Source organism: Apus apus, chromosome 11, assembly GCF_020740795.1.
Source record: "Apus apus isolate bApuApu2 chromosome 11, bApuApu2.pri.cur, whole genome shotgun sequence".
NCBI classification, from domain to species: domain Eukaryota; kingdom Metazoa; phylum Chordata; class Aves; order Apodiformes; family Apodidae; genus Apus; species Apus apus.
The window spans coordinates 9,207,196-9,226,987 of NC_067292.1; the positions used below are offsets into that span (position 1 = coordinate 9,207,196).

At 35.7% G+C, this 19,792-nt stretch overlaps 1 protein-coding gene across 5 annotated transcripts; it reads right to left on the bottom strand.

The window, feature by feature from the left end:
* Positions 1-1,375: 1,375 nt before the first annotated feature.
* On the bottom strand, positions 1,376-19,289 carry TERB1 (telomere repeat binding bouquet formation protein 1). 5 transcript variants are annotated; one of them, XM_051629769.1, is made up of 21 exons: positions 18,927-19,289; positions 17,284-17,342; positions 16,375-16,485; positions 16,057-16,185; positions 15,482-15,613; positions 14,981-15,041; positions 14,768-14,883; positions 14,507-14,629; positions 13,818-13,970; positions 12,613-12,744; positions 11,073-11,198; positions 9,960-10,117; positions 9,120-9,481; positions 7,756-7,817; positions 6,647-6,739; positions 5,232-5,402; positions 4,669-4,749; positions 3,605-3,718; positions 3,103-3,215; positions 2,447-2,659; positions 1,376-2,032 (listed from the first exon to the last, which is right to left on the bottom strand). In XM_051629769.1, the coding sequence occupies exons 2-21, from the start codon at positions 17,315-17,317 to the stop codon at positions 2,003-2,005; spliced, it is 2,514 nt and encodes an 837-aa protein (XP_051485729.1). In that variant the 5' UTR covers positions 17,318-17,342; positions 18,927-19,289; the 3' UTR covers positions 1,376-2,002. The 5 variants fall into 5 exon arrangements, with proteins under 5 accessions (XP_051485729.1, XP_051485732.1, XP_051485728.1 ...); XM_051629772.1 differs by lacking the exon at positions 18,927-19,289 and adding an exon at positions 18,687-18,733 and having other exon boundaries at positions 2,447-2,500; XM_051629768.1 differs by lacking the exon at positions 18,927-19,289 and adding an exon at positions 18,687-18,733.
* Between the last annotated feature and the right edge of the window lie 503 nt (positions 19,290-19,792).

The following is a 19,792-nucleotide window of genomic DNA, read 5'->3' on the forward strand; positions in this document are numbered from 1 at the left end:
CGGCCCCTCTTCACCGCCCCTGCCCCCCGCGCCGGCTCCGCCGCTCCCGGGCGCGGCCGCTTTGCGATCAGGCGGAGCCCGGGCAGCCCCGGCAGCGCTCCCCGCCCTGGGCGGCGCCTTCCGCGGGGGCGGGCGGGGCCGCCGACGGCAGCGCCCTCTGGTGGCGGCGCGGGGGGGCGGCGGCCTGCAGCGCCCGGGGCGCGGCCGGGGGCGTCGTTCGTTCATTCGGTGTGTTGGGGTTGAACTGTCCGCTTTCAATTATTTCCTGCTCAGGCAAGCTTTAATTGCCGCCCAAATTCTCTTACACTTTGTCAGTTAATTTCTGTTATTCTAATAGAGCTACAAAGCACGTTCCCGTTCGAGTGTTTTTGGTGAACGTCCCTTCCTTAGTGGTTTTTTAGGCGCTTCAGCTTCTCAAAGGGCTAAAATACTGTTGGTGGAGAGCTTAGGCAGCCTAAAAATTACAAAAATACAATGGCATGAGAATAATTGATGCCCATTATGTATGGATTTCAAAGCATTTTATGCAAGACAATAAGGTTATCAAGGTTGTACAGTCAAATAAAAGGAGATAAAAAGATTAATTGACTTGCACAAATCAACACCACAGGTTTCCCTTCACTTTTAGTCCATGACTCTTCCCTAAGATTATACAAGAATGGTTTAATGATGTCTGTTTCAGCAACTTGCAATACAAAAGTAGCTGAAGCACCAGAAGAGGTGGGGGAAAATTTCATCTTTGAAGATCAGAACTTGGCACAGCACTAAGCAACTTGACTAACCTAAATTATACCTAAAATTAGCTAAATTGTCGGTGCTGTGGCTCCTGACTTTGTGTCAAGTGAAGACTTGAGCATTACATATTTTCTCTACTTGAAATGTATTTAGGCCAGAATAATAGCAATTACTAACAGACACTCGGTCAATAGATGAAAGAGCAGCTTGTCTGGACTGGCTTTCGAGTCCTTGGACAAACACTGTGCAGGGTGTGTAACTGACCAGAATCTCCCTCTCAAGTGTCCTGCTCCTGAGCAGCCCTTTTGGCTCATGTTCTGCAAATACATGTGCCAATATGGAACTGTGCTGGTTTGAGAAGCTCCATTCAAATACATCTTTTAGAGATGCTTGAATATTTTCATAGTATTAAAAAAAAAAAAAAAAAGCAGCAGCTGAAAATACTACATCTATTACTTCATTGGCATCATCTTCACCAAAAACTGACTTACAGTAATCTTGCTTGTCTAAGCATTTAAAGCAACATCATAGTGAAAACCTAGTTCTAACAAGATAACTAAACTTTTTTCATAATAAATTAACTATCAGTTAATCACTCCTTTATCAGAATAGATAAAAGACACACAGGAAATACTAAGGCTACCATTGAAAAAATCAAGTTACTATGGCTTTTAATAAAAATTACCTAATCAGCAGAAACAGTGATTCTGCTCCATTACTTGAATAATACACATTTGGTATTTTCTGTCAGAGATATATTTTTCGGCACATACAGCACAATGAACATGACAAAATATTTTACCTGCTTTAAACATTTCACTGATTAAGAGGAAACAAGTTTTGATGTAACATTAACACTTATCAGTTTCTGACATAAAATATTCATTTCAGCAAAACAGCCTCTTCTTACAAATGGCATAAAGCAAACAAGAAAAAGATTAAAACAAAAAGCCAAATCAAATGTTATATGTCAAATGTTCAAAAAGGTTAAATTAAAAGCCTCCATAAATTTTACTGATATTTTGTTACTACTGTTAGCATTATTAAAAAAAATAAACCACAAAACAAACTTATTTAATTGCATGTAATTTAAATTTACAATTAAATTTAAATTTAAATTGACAAAGCATAACAGTTCTCTCAGGGAATGTTACCACTGAAAGAGTCCAAGCCAATCTGCATTCTCCAGGGGCTTTTATTTTTGTGACAATAACTCACTGTAAAAAGTGCTGTTCAACATTCTGCAACAAAATACTCTTGAAGGATCTTATGGATGATACTTATTTTTTTCTTGCTTCTATAAAATAGAGATAAAAGAGAAAATATTAAGACAAATGTTGACTTAAAACACTGCACAATTTTACAAAACATTTCAGCAGAAGAACACTTGCCACAAAGCACTCCCACGCATACCCAAAGCACAGCAGAAATGCTATCTACTCCATCCATAGAGAGCATCTCTGTGTAAGGAGGGTACATATTAAACAGTGAAAGTTGGCAGAGAGATTTGCACAAGCCATCAGAAAAAGAAGACTGAACAGAGAAAATATCCACTTGCTAATAAAACAGGGATTAATTTAGAGCCCTTAACTGAAACTCTTGACCTCTTTTTATCTGTCAGGTGGCAGTGGGTGGTACAAGTCAGATCAGGGGCAAAAGATGGAAACAGCTGACAGAATACATGAGTACTAGAAAATGAAATCATGATTACTTGCAACTGTAATCTGTAGTATTTCTTGGAAAGATCAACACTTGTCCGTCCTTTCTGAAATGGGTAAGACCACAAAATTAAATTCCAGTGATTACCCATTTTTTTTACTCCACTCAAAAGACAGTTAATTTCTTCAGCTGAGAAATCTTTTCGGGTTCTTCTTTTCTTGGTTAAAGTTCTTGTGTCCTTCTCCAGGGAGCATATTTCATTGCTCTGCAAATATGTATTTTGTTGTAATTAAAAACTACAGTGGTTCTTCAAAGTTACTTCACTGCCACCCGCTTACTGAAATAACAGAATTTTTCCATTACCCTTACCTTCATCTGTCATGCCTACATAGTTTATACCCTTAGTATGTTTATTCCTTCAGGTCGCTTTTATTTCTATACTATGAAAATTTTCATTAGTGCAGGAAAAAGCATATCTCCATAACCATTATTCAGAAAGGATTGTCAGTTGAAAAAAAGCTTAACTGATGTCAGGGATAAATCAGTATAACTGGAGCAGAATCAACAGAGGAATATCTTTTTAATAAGGTTCACTTTGCTACTGGGCTCCTTTTAAAGGTGACTTAAGAAGAAATTATGCAATTCAAAGTGTTTTTATCTGGACACTTACAAATATGTGAGTATATGATTAGCCTTTGCATAACTAACCTCATCTTTGTCAAGTGGATATTTGCAATTCTCTTTTAAGTGCTGATGTTGCTGGTCACACATTTCTTTGACTCTTTGTCTCTTCAAGTTAGCATCTTGGGTTTTTTGGAAAGCTATGAAAATGTGAACAAGGCCATCTCTTAGTTACAACAAACTAACTGAAATCTACTGTCAAACTGAATATAGTGTTACAAAGGAACATTTCTTCTAGTGAACTTGAATATGTAAGTCTTGCTTTATTAGTTATACCTCATTTTCATTAGATTTTTTTCTCATTGTTGACATTAACACACGAGGATTATTTATGCATTGGAAACTTAAACAGGAATTAACTCAAACACCAATAATAGTTCAACTGAACGTACAAGATACAAGAACAAACTTTAATTCTTAGCCATTTTTCTTCGGTAGGAAGCATAGGTACTTTTCTCAGTATCCTGACCTAAACGCATAACCTGATCTTCAAGTTATGCTTATTACAAGGTTTTCTTTTAATACTCACACTTGTCATATGTAGGTATCAAGTTATAGTCATCAGTCAACCTAGTATTTTTGCTGTGTTCATCTCTTCTTGAAATACTGGATTTGTTTTTTCTAATTGGAGTCAAAATAATACCTTAAACAAACAAACAAACAAACAAAATAAAACCAATAAAGAATTATGCTTCTTTGTTTAAAAAAAAAACAAACAACACAAAACACAGCTAATATTTTAGGAATTATGACTTAAGAGAGAAACATCTTTTCATTCATACTACTATCTGGTCTTGGAGGAAAGACTGGAATACTCAAATACTGGAATACTTCAGAAAATGTTTACTTGACAAAGGTAATATATTAGTGTAATGTACTATCTACAGATGGACAGTCATTGTGTACTAGAAAGAACACCAGTTTTTATGGGCAACTGATGGTTCTGTAAACACAGGGTTCTTAAATGGCACTGCAGAAAACTGATGGAATCTATATTCATTCTTGCAACTTTACCTTCTTAGTAACATCTTATTCAACACCTCAAAATACAGAACAGGTAAACAGGACTCCTGTACTTAATTTTCTGATAGCTCACTCTTCTGATAGGTTGTTTTCAGTTCCTTGCTCTAATACTGTTGCACATGTTAAGGTTTACCCTTTCAGCTATTTAGCACACCAAGACCCAAGCCCTTAGCAGAGCTTCAAGCAGGAAGAGAAACAGGTATAATAGAATAACATGGCTGTAACTGTATAGCAGAGTGATGCTGAAACCAGGAACAGGCAACTGTACTGTGTCCTGATCCTGACTGTTCCTCTCCATTTAAAAAATTAATGCCACAAAACTGAAAAATAGCAGATGGCATAGAAGCAACTCTGGCAGGAATCAAAGCAGTATCCACAAAGTAAGTGCCTGGTAACTTTGTTGTGAACTTATGTCCATGAAATGTCAATATTCTAGAATATGAATTTTTCACAGAATCCACAGAAAAAATCCCTGTTATTCCCTATCCACAGCCTCCATCTTAAAGTCCTGCAAAATAATCACATAGAGAGTATAAGCTTTTTGCAGTAACTTCCAAACCAAGCCCTTACTTTGGAAACTATCCTTTTTGCTCCTAAAAGCTGATGTATCTGTATGCAGTCTTTCTTTCCTCACTGGGGTCAGCAGTACTTCTGGAAAATATAAGATGGACACCAGTACAAATGCTAGTAAGTAATAACTGTTTATTTTTTAAAATGTCTTCTTTGAAACAGAAAGATATAGGATGGACTTTCATTTAATTATTTAACGTAAGGCTCTTGCATCCATAAGTATGTAATATTAGAATGATGTGACCTTGTTATGAAGTCATACATTCACACTTATTTCAACTTAATATATTCTCTTCTATTAGTACTTAACTAACTGGAAAACAGAATAAAGTCTCATCAAAGTGTATAATGAGGATATCTCCTTACTGCCAAGAAATATACAAGATCCTCAAAACAAAATGGCTAGTTCTGATCTCAATCCATAAAACCATAGGTAAATCTGATTAAATTAGTGAGTTTACAAGAGCAGGACAATCGGAATCAGACCCCCAAAAGTTCAGAATTTAAAACAAGTTACAACATCTAAAAAAAAAAAAAAACAAAAAAAACCAAATCCTAATTACTTTCATGAGCTGCATATCTACTGTTGTTATCAACAGCCAGTTTGCGAAGTTCCTTTTTATATCTTTCTTCAGCTTCCAGAATTACTTTGTGATGGTCACACTGGTAGGGACAGCTTTGCAACATCCTGGTAAAGTTTCTACTATTGAAGGACAGTCCTCCTGCTGTACAACCTGGAAAAAATAAGCTGCTGTAGAAAGAGCAAGCGTGACTGCTATAGCAGCCATCACCAAGTCCAGAAATGTATTTTGCTCACTATAATCTACAATTTGGCCCCCAGATTTCCATATATATATCTCAAAAGAGGTTAAACTTTATGTATCTTCTTAAAAATACTTCTCTCTAAAAACAAACAAGAAATGTTTTCAACATGGGACCAAGTTATCCTGCATTTCAGCTCCAGATGTACTAAATGAGGCACAGATCATCTACAGAAGCAAAAATATTACTGGGATGAGAAGAAAGGGGCCTCAATTCCCTTTGCACATTTATGCAAGAGCCAAAATATAAAAGATTTCTTGGAAATACTTGGAAACTTTATCTGTGTTGTAATAGTTATCTGTATTAAGCTCAATAAATGGTAAGTCTAGCTTAGGTATGAATTTCGTCATAGGAAGCCTTCCTGTTCATTTTTGAGGACATTTCTAGGGTAATTTATGGTTTACTTATTCTTGGATGTTGTCACAGTCAGTTAAATCACCTGAAGGGCAACTTCTGTACTGAGGAATAACAAGAGCACTGATACATATCTGCACTGTTCTAGCCTAAGATAAAACAGTCCTGAAGCTCAAGTTTAATTTAGTTTGACAACTGGGGTTCATATGTCTAAATGATGTTCAGAGGTGGGTTATGGGCTTATTTATTTATTTTTTTTTAATAAAGAGATACATGCTTGATTACAAAATCCATTTCCAAATCCTGAATACCAGCAACATTCTTATAACCTAATGATAGACCATGAGAAAAGATGGGGTAACTGAGGGCTGCAAACATGGATTACTATAAAACTGTTTGTGAGTACTTAACTGGAATAAGGCAGACAAAGCAGAAGGGCAGCATCTAATCAGGAAGTTTAGCAGACAAACACATGAGGGAACTGAGCCAGGCTATATGTTTTTACTCCCTCTTTCCCATCAGAGAAAGGAGGGAAACACCTGCTATTAAGTGTTCTTGTAAGTAGCATGTCATCTTTTAAAATGCGTATTCTGTTAGTAAACCCAGATTAAGAAGAGAACTGTAAAATGTAAGCTTTATTTCCAGGTTTATGTTCAATAGAAGGGAAACAGTTAAGAATTCCTTAAGAGGTAACTGAATAGATGTGTTAAGATTTCTGTAATGTGAGTTTACTTACGGCATTGCTGACTCTTTAAAGCCTATTTTATGGACTCTGGCAAGAAAGACCTAAGATAATATTTACCTAAACACCTTAAATCTGCTACTTTATGGGATGCAGATGTAGTTGAAGCACTTTTTTCTTCCCCGGTTATCTCTGAGAAGAATGAATGTTGATCTAAATTAGGAAGGAAAAAACATTAAGAAAATGTGACCTATCTTTTGCTGTGGCAATCATGCATCAGCATACCTGTATTAAATCTTATTTTCTACTTGTAGATTATTGAAGTTTAATGTACAAAACAGCAGAAAATCCAAATGAAATTCCTGAAGTTAAATGGATCACATTTACATTTTTGTCAATCAGTATAATTACATTTAATTCAGTGCTTTTTCATCACCCTCCCACAGCATATTACATCCACTTGAACACAGCAAAATAACCCTGTAAACTTACATTGCTTAACTAAACCCTCTAAACTTTATTTCTATTTGGAATCAGATGCTGAAAAATGTGCTGTACTGGAAACATACTTATTCACCATTTAAATAGGTATAACCTGGAAATTAGCTTGGTTACCTGTAAAGCTACCATTCTGGCAAATACTAATCTCATTAACTATTTTTTTAAGGTAACAGGAAACTACACCATTCATAAAGATTAGATTGAACAGAATCCAGTTCTGAAATAAATTGATCAGACTAAGAAGATCAATGCAAACCCAAAAAGAAACATTTATCTTAAACACATTTTCAACATGTAGGAATAGCCTCAGGCAAAAGTCACTCTCACAGGTAGGTTCCATCCCCAATCTTAGAAGCACAGAACTAAACCAGCATCCTTACACATTTTCTATTACTTGCTTTCATTGATCAGTACAGATTGCATTCAGACTAAACTTAAAACACTTACCTGCAGTATATTTATTTTGAGTATTTAAAATCAATTAAAAAAAAGAAACCTAAAATATACATTAGAAGAAAAGCAGAGTAAATACTTTCCTGGTAAAGTTGTATTAAATATAAAATTCCAAAACTATGTAATCAGATTAAGGATACTATACATAATGTACTCTGTCATATAATGATATACAATATCTGATAAAAGGTAGTGATAAAAGGACACAAAACTAATTAAAATATCATTAGGAAGAAAATTACTTAAGAAAATAATATATGTTTAGCTATTTGTACCTGATGTGCATGTCTGTTTCATATTTTTAAGAACCTCCACTGGTTTTTTAAAAAAACGTTCACTGGGAAGATAAAAATGTGAATAAACTTTTTTAAAATTAATAATAAAAATAAATAATAATAATTTTTTTAAAACACATTCAAAAAAACAAAACATAAAACATATTAAATATATAAAAGCTAAAACTCTAAATAATTTATTCTAATTATCCCAAGTTACTGAGCTTGTAGTATCCAGCATATAACCACTGTGTGTCAGAAATCTGTTTACCAGAGGTCTGTGATTAGCACCCCTTGCAGTAGTGTTCAGCATGTCTGTTCCAGCTTTTGGAATGCAGTGCTTTGAATGAATCCCAGTTTCCAGGGTAATTTGAAATTCTGGTTCATGAAATATTACTTAGTGTACATAAAACTTTCATAAAGTCTTCAAAATACTGCAGCCTTCACTAGATGTAACAATTGTTCTAGAAATGGTTGATTTTCTTCTTTTCTTACATTGGTTAACTTTTATGCAACCAACATGCTCCTATGATATTGTGATCATGCATTTTTTTGCATCACTGACTACCTCTGAATGCTATGGGAGCAAGGAGCCTAACCCATGGTTATGCCTGGGTAACTCCTGTTTTCACACAAATACTTGAGTGGACCACAGAAAATATCCTAGACTGTTCAAAATTTCTGTGGTAATTGCAAAAGTTATAATAAAATGCATGGAAGGAAACTGCATAGGAGCAGGGTCCAGCCAGCCAAAAAAAATAATTAAATAAAAACAATAAAAACATGGGTGTCAAAAAAAAGGAGAAACACAATTTTGTACATATTCTGTCACTGCCCATCTTGGTGGAGAAAAGTGGGAGGACAGAGAAAAGTGGGAGGTGGGAGCTTTTCTCCTTAGTTTGTAGGGAGTCCAACTTTAATTTTTTGCAGAGCAGTTCTGTAACTGATGTTCTCCTAAAAATTGCATGTTACAGAAGTCTTTGTGATTTGATCCAGTTCAATGGTGCCAAATCTGATCTACTGAATCAGTGAGAATTTTGAGGCAAAACCTATGGATGCAGTTTCATCACTCTGCTGAAGGCACTAGAACATGGCCTGTAACTGGCTCTCCACACAATCTGTCAGAAGAAGCCTGCCATTCAGAGAAAAAGATGAGAAGCTTTTATTACTACTGTGTCTATAATCTTTGGTGCTGTCAAAAACACTTCCACCAAACATTCTCTAGTGAGCCACCAAAAGGCTGCATGTCTCTTCACAAGCAGAGGGCGATACAGTTAGTAAAATAATTTAAAAGGCTGACGTTCAATCTGGAAATTACTAAAGAAAACTAACTTAGTATTTCTGCTTAGGTGTAAAATACTTACCTTACTTGAAGAACAGAATTATTTTTTACACAAGCAGTTTTTTCATTCATACCAGGACTTTGAAGTACATGAGGGGTTTGCAGTTCTTCCACAGAACATGGAATATTACTCTGTTTGCTTTGTCTAGTAGAAGCATTTATTGGCTCCACAGCGTTCATTATTTCACTTTTAAGTGCAGAATAATTTACAGATGGAATGAGAACCTGATCATCTAACTTGGAGGTCAGCTGTGGACAATGTTCTACTTCATGTGTTCTTTCTATTAAAGCATTTGAATCACCAGGATTCACTTCATGGTATTTTGATGCTTCAGTATTGGCTTCTGAAGATCCCTCTATGAATACTCTTACTTGCCTTCCTTCCTGTATTGAAATATACTAGTTAGCAACTATACAAACTCTATAAAAACATTAAATACAACTACTAACAAGATTAACTAGGATAGACCAGTCTAACTCTGAAGGTAAAGCAACTTCCAGAGAAACTTAAAAACCCCCTGATTGAGTTGAAAGCCAACAAGAGAGCAGTGGGGCTGGAGGTGTAGTTACTAAGTGGTAATTCCAGACTGAAGCATGGTATTTGCTACTAACACAAGGCCTAAGTTACCTCAATTTTGTAGTAAATTTGCTTTTTATTATAAACTAAAATACTACATAAAAATAGAGATGTCTGCATCCCGATTGCCCTGCATACTTCTAATTTTCTGTTACAAATAGTAATGATAAAAGTTGCAGGTTGTAGTTCCACCCATATCCAATGTTTTCCCTATGTTTCTAGCTCATACTGAAATTATCTTGAGGGTTTACTTTCTGTTTCTTCTACTTTGGTAAATAGGCAAACCTCATCGTGTTCTTTTTCAATCAACTTTATTCGGTGTAAAATTTCTTTTGCTTTTTTCCAGTAGTCCTGTAGACTTCTTTTTCTGACTTGCAAGTCCAACTCTTCAGCATTGTTCACATTTAATGAATTGTCATTTATTTTCAGAGACAATTGCTCAGCTTAAAAAAAAAAAAAAAAAAAAACAACAAAATATTAATATAACAAATTTTATCAATTAACACTTAGATATTTGTTATATTTTAGTATGCTGAGGAACAGCCCCAACTTCATTTAAATTTACACAAATGTTAACAGATTTCAAATATAAGCTGTAGTTACAAGAGGCCAGCTTGCAATTAAGGTTAATATATGCTGTTTACACAATGATGCTGTGCTTTAAATCATGGACTTAATCCTAACTATAGGTCCTTTATTAGTATGGGTCTCTTATTTTTAAGAAAAGCAACTCCACATTTTAATGGACACTGACAATCACCACACCCCCTTCAACCTTTAACAGAACTCTCAGTTTTCAGTACAAAAAAGTGGATACATGGTTTCTACTAAATATCAATGGCATAATACTTTCCATGCGTTAGAGATTAAAGGACAAGTTCTCTGTTTCCTTGATAGTATTACAAAGTTAATAAAACAACAACCCACAACTTCAGCAAGATATTTCAAATTACATCCTACTTTAAAAATAAATATTGCTATTTTTTAATACTGAAAAATAATTGTGGCAATACAGATTTCAGGCTTGATTATCTATTGGTTTAGTCTATATAGCATAGTAGATACCCAAGAAGAGAGTACCAATTGCACATTAGATGTCAATGTTAATATTTTGCACATAATTTCTAGATGGGAAAGCTTTTATAAAGCTAGCTCTACATATATAGGTTTCACAAATGCATTATTGCAACATCACCATCATTTTTTCTTTTATTTTTTTCTGTCTAAATGCCATAATCTGTCCATGGTGGCAAATATGCAATTTTTCTGCAGAAAACAAATATCACTTGGGGTACACAAAATTACAAAGTTGCTACAGTTAAAATAATTCAGAAAGTCAACAGAACTTAAAGATGGAAATAATATCTGTAATTTTTCAAGCAATAACAGTAAACTTACTCATTTGTTTGCAGTTTTGCAGCACAAAAGTAGCAGCTTTGTTTAGTTCCTCATCCTGAGACTCCGTTAATACCTGAATCATAAGTGGGAGACCATTGTTCTGGAGCAGTTCACACTGATTTTCTTCTAAAATAGGACAATGTAAAAGAATATACATTTGTTTTAGCCTCATACACCCTTAATCTTACAATAACTATAAAAACTAATACTAGTAACTTTCAGAGAAATTCTTAAAAAGAGATTTTCATTATGGATCCAAGCATAAAGTAATGACCTACTACCTGAGTTGCAGTAGAAGTGCTCTAGATCATACAGGATGATTTGACCATAGCTCAAAGTTCTTTTAAAAAAACTAGAGAAAGACTGAGACAAATTATATGACCAAGTTCCAAACCCATATAATTGTCACATGAAATATTTTAATTATGGCTTCTGTATTTCTTTTCCTTTGATATATACTCTTAAGGTATGTACACTACATTTATGTAAGTCTTGAAATACAGAAATACCAAAAGCTTAAAGTGTATCATTAGCAAAACTCTAAAAAATTAGTAATTTAATTCTGGTCTAGCTAATCTATTTCTCATGGTTAACTATGTAAGTAGCTACATTTTTTATTGTGATCTCATTTGCAGTATGTGTTCACAAAACTGACAACATTTTAAAGCAGTTATTTGTTGTCTAAACTTGATTAAAAGAATCAACAAAAGATTAAATATTATTTTTCAGTGTTGAAATTTTAAGATACACTTTTCTTCTATTGATTTAATCATATTTCTATTGGAAAGACATTTTCCATTAAGCTTTTATTCAATTAATTCTTTGTGAAAAAAGTGTCTTTTAAAATATCAGATTTATGACATACTGAGCTAATTGTTGAACTTGTTATTGACACTTAGAGGATGATAATAAATCAAAATCCTTTAACATAGTTCCCTTTTCATGCATTTCTGAGCATATATAATAAAAAACAGTAGTATAAATAAATAATGATCAGTGTCTCACAACTTCCCAGTCTCTTTGTGTTTACTACCAGAAAATACCAAATTAAGTGTGGTATTTTCACCAGATATGCTTGAGAAAGCCCTGAGGAGCCTGGCAAAAACACTTCAGGATTACCTACTGTTTATATTACTTCAAAAACAATACTGTTATATAGCTTTTAAAGAAATTAATAGTGATGTAAATGGTAGACAGAAGCTGTATATATCAAGGACCTTTAAAATAGAGCCCAAAAAGTCTTGTTTGGTATGTATGTATTGTAGCAGTTTTCAGGTCTGAATGAATTTTACTCTGTGATACCTACACTCAGCTCTGAATTCTTGCACAGTAGTCTAGTTTTTCTAAGCTCTTAAAAGATACCATCTGCCAACAGGTTTTAAGATTGAATGTTATGGCAAACATTTTTTCTGAATATTAATATTACACTATTTAATAGAACTTTCCCTCAACTTTGTCTTCATGAAATGATGCCACTGAAGTAGTTAGCATATGAGAATGCAGTAGAGACTGACAGAAAAGAAAAATAAATACATCTTACCACAAACTTCAGTACAGTGTCCGATTGTTAGAAGAATACTAATTTTTTCTCCTGTATCAAGAGTGTCATTGGACAGCAGCTTCAGCAGCTCTGACACAGTGTGATACTTTGTCAAGACAACACCCATAGCAGCTATTATGTTAAAAATAATTTAAGAAAATTTAAGAAAAATAAACTAGACAGTAAGTATATAGGCATCATCCAAGTATAAAATGCTGTTTTTCAAAGGCACTCTACAGACCTCTAAAAGCCTTGGACCTGCACAGTCATCCTCTTCTCTCCCTTTCTTTTTATTACTTCAAATTACCACATTCCTTCTGGTGCAGTAACTCTGTCCATGCAACTCCCCAAATCCAACACTGCCCCTTCTCCTAGATTGTGCTGCACAGAGATGTGGCAGAAGATCTGATACACAAGGGCTTTGTAATGTGCAAGTTTTGTAGACCTCTGCTGAGTTTCTCCACTTTATCAGCTCACATCAAGAGTTGAATAAGGTTTGACATATAATCTATCTGCCACAAAAAAGGGCTAGAAATGTTTCTGGTAAAGGGCAACCTCTTCCTGAAACTGGGACCACCACTGCTAGAACATACATGCTGAAACCTAATCCTGTCACATATCAAATTAATTGCAACTAAGCTCAAAACTAGTGGAGGTATATGTTTTTAAACTTTTTTGAACTTCCATTAGAAAGCACTAATGGCAGAGTGTCAAATATAATAATCATGTCCAACAGCAAAGGATCATGAGGCTCACAGTAAATCAGTGCAAAGTTGTGGTATGTCTGCCTAATACATTTGTTTAGCTCCATGCCTGAGTTACTGTGGTCTCCTAAAGGTTACAAAGTTTATCAAGTCCATCAGCTTAGGGGTAACTTCAGGATCCCAGCTGACTCCCACAAACAGTTCTCAGCTTCACTTACACAAAACAAGCTCTAGCATCTTATTTTTAAATTTCAGTATAATTTACATGTCATTGTTTATTTTGGCAACAATGGGAAAGTAATCCACCTCAGATGAGCTAAATCATTGCCCATATGCATGTAATTTTTTTATTTGTTTTTATCTGCAATATAAACTGGGATGTTTATAATTTAATTGCCTTTTAGCATCTACTCATACCACTTTTCCACCAAAACAAGATTTTTAAAACTGCATGTTAAAATTCCCATATGTAAAAAAAATCGTATCAGTCTTTCCACTCACAGTCATTAGCAATGCAGGCATCCAGAGTCTTCGTTACTACTACTGCTAGTTTTGTGCTTGACTGACTCATACAGGAATCATGCATCAGCTTGATGAGAACTTTAGCCAACATATCCAGTCCTCCAACAGAAACAAAATATTTCTGCACGTATGCTTAGGGGAAAACAAAACAAAACAAAAAACAGCTTACATAATACAAGTTGCAAATTGTTTTAGCATTTTGTTAATCATCACAATCTTTCTGTGCAGGTATTAATAATTACATTTCCACCCATACAACAGAGTTGAAGTTGGATATATATTAATTTTAAGAAATGTAATGATTGTCTTACAGAAGACTTACAGGAAACACATGGCACTAATACATGCATACCAACAGCAAACATGCCCAAGTTTTACCCAAGTCATCATTTTCAGAGATGGAATAATGACTTATATTTGTAATATTCTTTTAATCAGAAGAGCTTCCAAATAGTTCTTACTGACCTTATTAAATGTAGCCAGTTTGTGGCTATTTGTGCACTTCAGCACAATACAGTGTAAGTAAAGATGGTGGAATATAGTTTTCAGTGTAAAAGTTGGATGAACAGATGAATTTGTAGAGATTAACAAAGAGAACTTAAACACTTAACTAACAAATTAAACTTAGTTTTAGAAAATAAAAACTTAAAAGGTTGAGTTGCACTTACAGTTATTTGCAACTGTGAGACCAACAAATGAACAAATTGGACGAACTATCTCAGGCTCTGTGCAAATTTCAAGCCACTCTTTGGCATAGGGAAAGACTGAACAACAAATGTTTTGATTATCTTCTGGAAAAGTAAAAACAAATAACCTTAAATCAAAATGTAATATGAAATTTCAGTTGAACAGTAAAAATGAAGAAAAACTGTTGTCACTTTGGAGAAATACTTTAAACTTTTTTCACTATTTTAAACAGCAACACTTACCATTCTGAGGATTGTTAACACAGGCACAGAGAGTACTACAGACCGAAGACCAAAGCTGATAGCACTGATTAGTATTTTCATCTGACAGATTCATCTCGGATGAGGAGAGAGTTGTTCTGTTAAGCACAATGGAAACAAGTCCCAGATAGTCAAGCAAAGGTAAGTCCTAAATAGTCTATTACTTTCCTGTTTCAATTGCAACTGTTTGTTTACCTGAATAACTGCAGCAGAAGACTAATGCAGCCTGTATCTCTGACATAGGTTTGACCACTTTCTAAAATAGAACACATACAAGACACTGAAGACACATGCAACCTGAGACAAAATCTTCATGTCAAGTTCAATTTACCTATATACATTGTACTTCCATTTCATAAGCATATATGCCCCCCAAAAAACAAATATAAAACCACACCAACACATTGGCAAAAACATTTCATTTTTTTCCATGTCTATTTTTTTCTACACATTGTCAGAAACTACTAATTTGCATATACATAATTCCATTTTTTATAACTAAAACACTTTCTGCTCTTTAAGGAAATTTCAGGGAGCTATGATCTACTTATACACTTCAGGTTCAGTCACTTGAAACCTTTCTTTATAAATTAACTTTACCAAAATATAACCTTTTGAGTGTTCCAAATTTCTGTACTGCAGATTCACAAATATAAAAAAAAAAAAGTGTTACAACACAGAAAAAACCCAACTTACTATTATTTGAAACCAGTACTAAGATGACATAAACAGACATTCTTTTCAAGTTCACACTGGAATCCTTATTCATTAAAAATAAAATGAGGTCTTCAAACAATGCAGAAGTACACAAAGTTTGTTGACAATAAACTGAAATCAGAAAACAAAACCCATTAAGCCCAAAAGCAAGCCGTTTGTAATGATACATTATTTTTGTAAAAGAATAACTAGTCTCATTTGCATCCAATGTGCGCTTGGTGGAGACAAATAGGACTATAAAGTAACTGAAGGCTTCCCCCTGGTTCAGTTCTAAACCAACCAGGACTTAGGGAATCTTGGAACAACCTATGGTCATTTAACACTTTCTGCTGAGGAAGAGAAGTACAGCCATCTGGTACCATAATGACTTGCTGTTTGCACAGGTCAGCAAGGTCTTTCTCCAAATCTGGGGATGAAGGGTGAAACAACAGCACCTTCACTGCCCCTCACACAAGCTGATAAACTTGTAACCTGACTATCTGTGACAAAGCACAAGCAGAAGTTATAACACAGGATCGTGACTCACTCAGAAATATAAAGAGTAGTATTATTACCATTACTCTCTATAATAAATCCTAATGTGAATAAAGCTGCTTCCTTTACTATGCAATGAACACTTGACTTTGCAAGATCATTTATAAACATCAAACCACCAATTTCTCTAAAATATTCGCTCGCTTCACCTATAACAGAAAACAAAAGAACAAAAGTTAAACAGTTGCTTTTGTTTCTCCATAAAATGAACACCTTCCAAGATTGTAGAACTTCACAAGCCTTATACCCTTCAGATAATTTCTTCTACTGTGACAACCAGCTTCTTAAAATATATTGTTAACATAAAATTACATTTTTAAAGGAAGAAGTACTCTTACTGTTTTGTTGACAAATTGAATAAATAGTGATCAAAGCCTCTTTCTGAGATACAGGACAATCCATCTGATATTTAAGGCATTCAAGCAGCAAGTTCAGATCTGTTTTCATATCTAAGAGCAAATACAAAATCTGCATGTAAATTCTCATATTTTCTTTATATTAATCCACTTAGTATTACAATAAATCTGTCAAAAAATGTAGTATGCATATGTATTTTAAAGAAAAAAGAGATAAAAAAGAGGAAAAAAATGGAACTATACTACTTCTATCCATCTATAAATAACAAGCATACTTAATCCAAAAATATTCTTCTCCATAGTTTATTTGAGTATGATTTCCTTTGCTAAAATAACAGCCTATTTTTAATATTTCTGGCCTTTAATTACCATTAACTGTTAGCAAGGTTATGTAAATAACCAAATATTGAATTTGCAATTGCAAAATGCATTAAGTGTATAATTAAGTGAATAACACAGAACCACAAAAATATTCAGAGTGAAAATGCCATTGACAATCTACAGAGTAAATAGGGAAAGAATCCAGCAAAGCAAGGCTTCCTATATGATATTTAGTTACCAAAGACTTAATCACCACAGCAGGTAGAATCTTGAGTCAGGTTGGTATTTTAAAACTCTTTTAAGGACTGGGATTTCTTAAATAAGTTAAAAGTTAATAAAGATGTGTGTAAATACTAGCAAAAAGAGGTGAGTTTATGGTGGTACTATTTCTTGTTAAAGTTGTAATTAGATTTGCTCTGTAGCTATCCAATACCGAATCCAGAAATATGGCAACAAGGCAAAAGAACATTTCCCCAGCAGTTCACAACCCCATGAAAGACTCACTGCAGTGTACTAAATTGTATAAAACTGATGCAGATAATAAATGACAAATTATATTAGGTATCTTACCACACTGTTTTTTCTGCATCTTTTGATTTTCCATTTTTGGTTGTAGCCCTGTGGTTGCTCTACAATGGCAAGGAAAAAGTGTTTTATGTTTAGCAGCGTTTATATCACATGCAGTATAAATGAAATTACTTTCCTTAAAATTCAAACAAATTTTCTAGTTTTACACTACCACCTGACACAGTTTAATATGCTCTTGTATGGATAAGATTTGCTTTGGAAATTATAGTAACACTGCATTTGTAACTGCTGCGTTACTATGTTTTGAAAGTTAACATTTTGCAGAAATCAGGTCACTCCATGCTGCCACTGTAAAGCACCAAAACCATTCCTGTCAAAAACAATATACTTAGCTCTGTGTCATTTCTCTCCATAAGTCTGATGCAGTTTTCCTTACAATAGGTTGCAGAATTTGTCATCAGCCACCAACTGGCAATAAGCCCACTGACTAATGTTATATGAAAGATCAAGTGTATCTAACATCCACTTTAAACCATTCAGCATCCTACTCCTACTCAGTGCAACACTAAACCCTGTTGTTTTATCAGTAGTGATCAAAACCAAAAGATAATGAGCATAAACTGAGATGTTATTTCTTAATCTGATAATTTATTTTAGTTCACCAAATAAATGATCACATTACACAAACCACATAAACCAGAAAAACCCACAGGATTGACTCTATGTAAACCTAACATACCAGCATCTGAAACTTAGTTGAGCAGCAGAGTGAAATGCAGGTTTGGTAGCAGAAAGATGGTCCCTTAACCATGCCCCAAGTCCCAAACACAAACAAAGGCTGATGGAAGTGTCACAGTAACCTATATTAACCTCTTAAAAGTTATTTTCTTTCTACTGCCAGGTAACTTTAAATCAGTGATAAATCAAGCTTAATAATGGATTTGTTATCCTCAAAGTAGAGCAAAGGCTCTAAGAAATATCAGTGTGGCCTTAATGAAGACAGCCAGTCCCGCTTTTGATTTAGTTACTGATTGTTCCCATTCCTTTGCTGCATCTATTAGTTCACATTCTCCACATACATCCTTAGAGTAGCATCAGCAAAGCGCATGCTCTGAGAGTGAGAGCTAAAGAGTTCTTCCTTTACCATTTTCAGAAGTTATACTACATATACATTTCCTTGCAAATTTAACCCTGCCACAATAGCAAAAACTTGCATGTCCTCCTCACTTTTTTGCCCCTACTGATACCACCCTGCCTAAGAGAAAACAAAAAAACTACCTACATATTTCTTAACAAACAAAAAGCTGTAAAAATGAGATCACTTTGTAGCTAATGTAATTTCAGGAAAGTTCAATTAAATACATATTTACACAATTAAAGAGCCATTAATATAATAAGCACAAGGTTTTTTTTAAACACTATAGAAAGTTATGTCTTGACCTTACCCAGATCTTTTTCTTTCTCAACATACAGAAGGTACACATAGTAAAACTTGTGAACCAGCCTAGATTAAAATGCAAATAGCTCAACTCTTGTTTCATCATAGGTCAAAGATCAAAAGATAAGTAACAGGATTTGCTGCATGCAACAAACTTCTGGCAAATGTTTACAATAAAAATTTTACGTCTTGCCCCTCAGGTAAGTAAAATAACCCAGTAACACCCCATCAAACCTCAGAAACACACTTGTCGAAAGAAGTACAGATACGTTGACTTGTCCGTTCAGCAGCCCTAGAGCACAGGGCAGGAGGGCCCCAGGCAGGGGGGCCGGGGGCTGACACGGGCTGGCGGGAACACCCCAGCCAGGCAGGGCCGCGGCTGGAGCCCCCCCACACCGCGACAGCCCGGCCCGGGTCTTTCCCTTGAAACCCCGGGGCCAAACCCTGTGCAGGGGAAGAAGTCTGGATTGTTGGTGTCCTGTTGAAATCAAAATTCACACCAGCAGCCGAGGAGGCGTCTGCTGGCCCCTGAGGGACACTGCGCAGTGCAACAGGCCTTTGGAGTCTTCCCGTGCTGCTTCAGCATTCGCCCCATCCCTCCGCCCGCTCAAACAACCCGTGTGTGACACGCAGCTCGTTATCGGAGCTCGACTTTACTTCAAAGTCTGGACTCTCGATCACCCCACATATAAAAAGAACATATCGAAGGCTAAAGAAGGGGGGAAAGGGCCAACAGAGATGAAACGGCGAAAACGTTCCTCCGCCAGCGTTCGGGAGGGCGAGGGCACGGCAGGGGACGGGAGGGCTACCTGCTGCCGGCGGGGCCGCTCCCGCTCCCGCTCCCGCCGCCTGAGGAGAGCCGGCCGCGCGCGCCCTTCCCGCCCAGCCGCGGCGCGCGCCGCCCCGGCCCCGCTCCCGGGGGGGGTCCCGGCTCAGGCCCCGGGCCGGGCACAGCACCGGGCTCCCGGTGCAGCACAGAAGACAGCGAGATGAACACAGCTGGAAGAGTCAAGCCTTGATACACACTACCCCTTTCCTCCTGCCCTTCAGCTCCATAAAAGGCCGTGCAGCTGCTCCTCACACTTCTTACAGCTGAACGCTCACACCATCGCA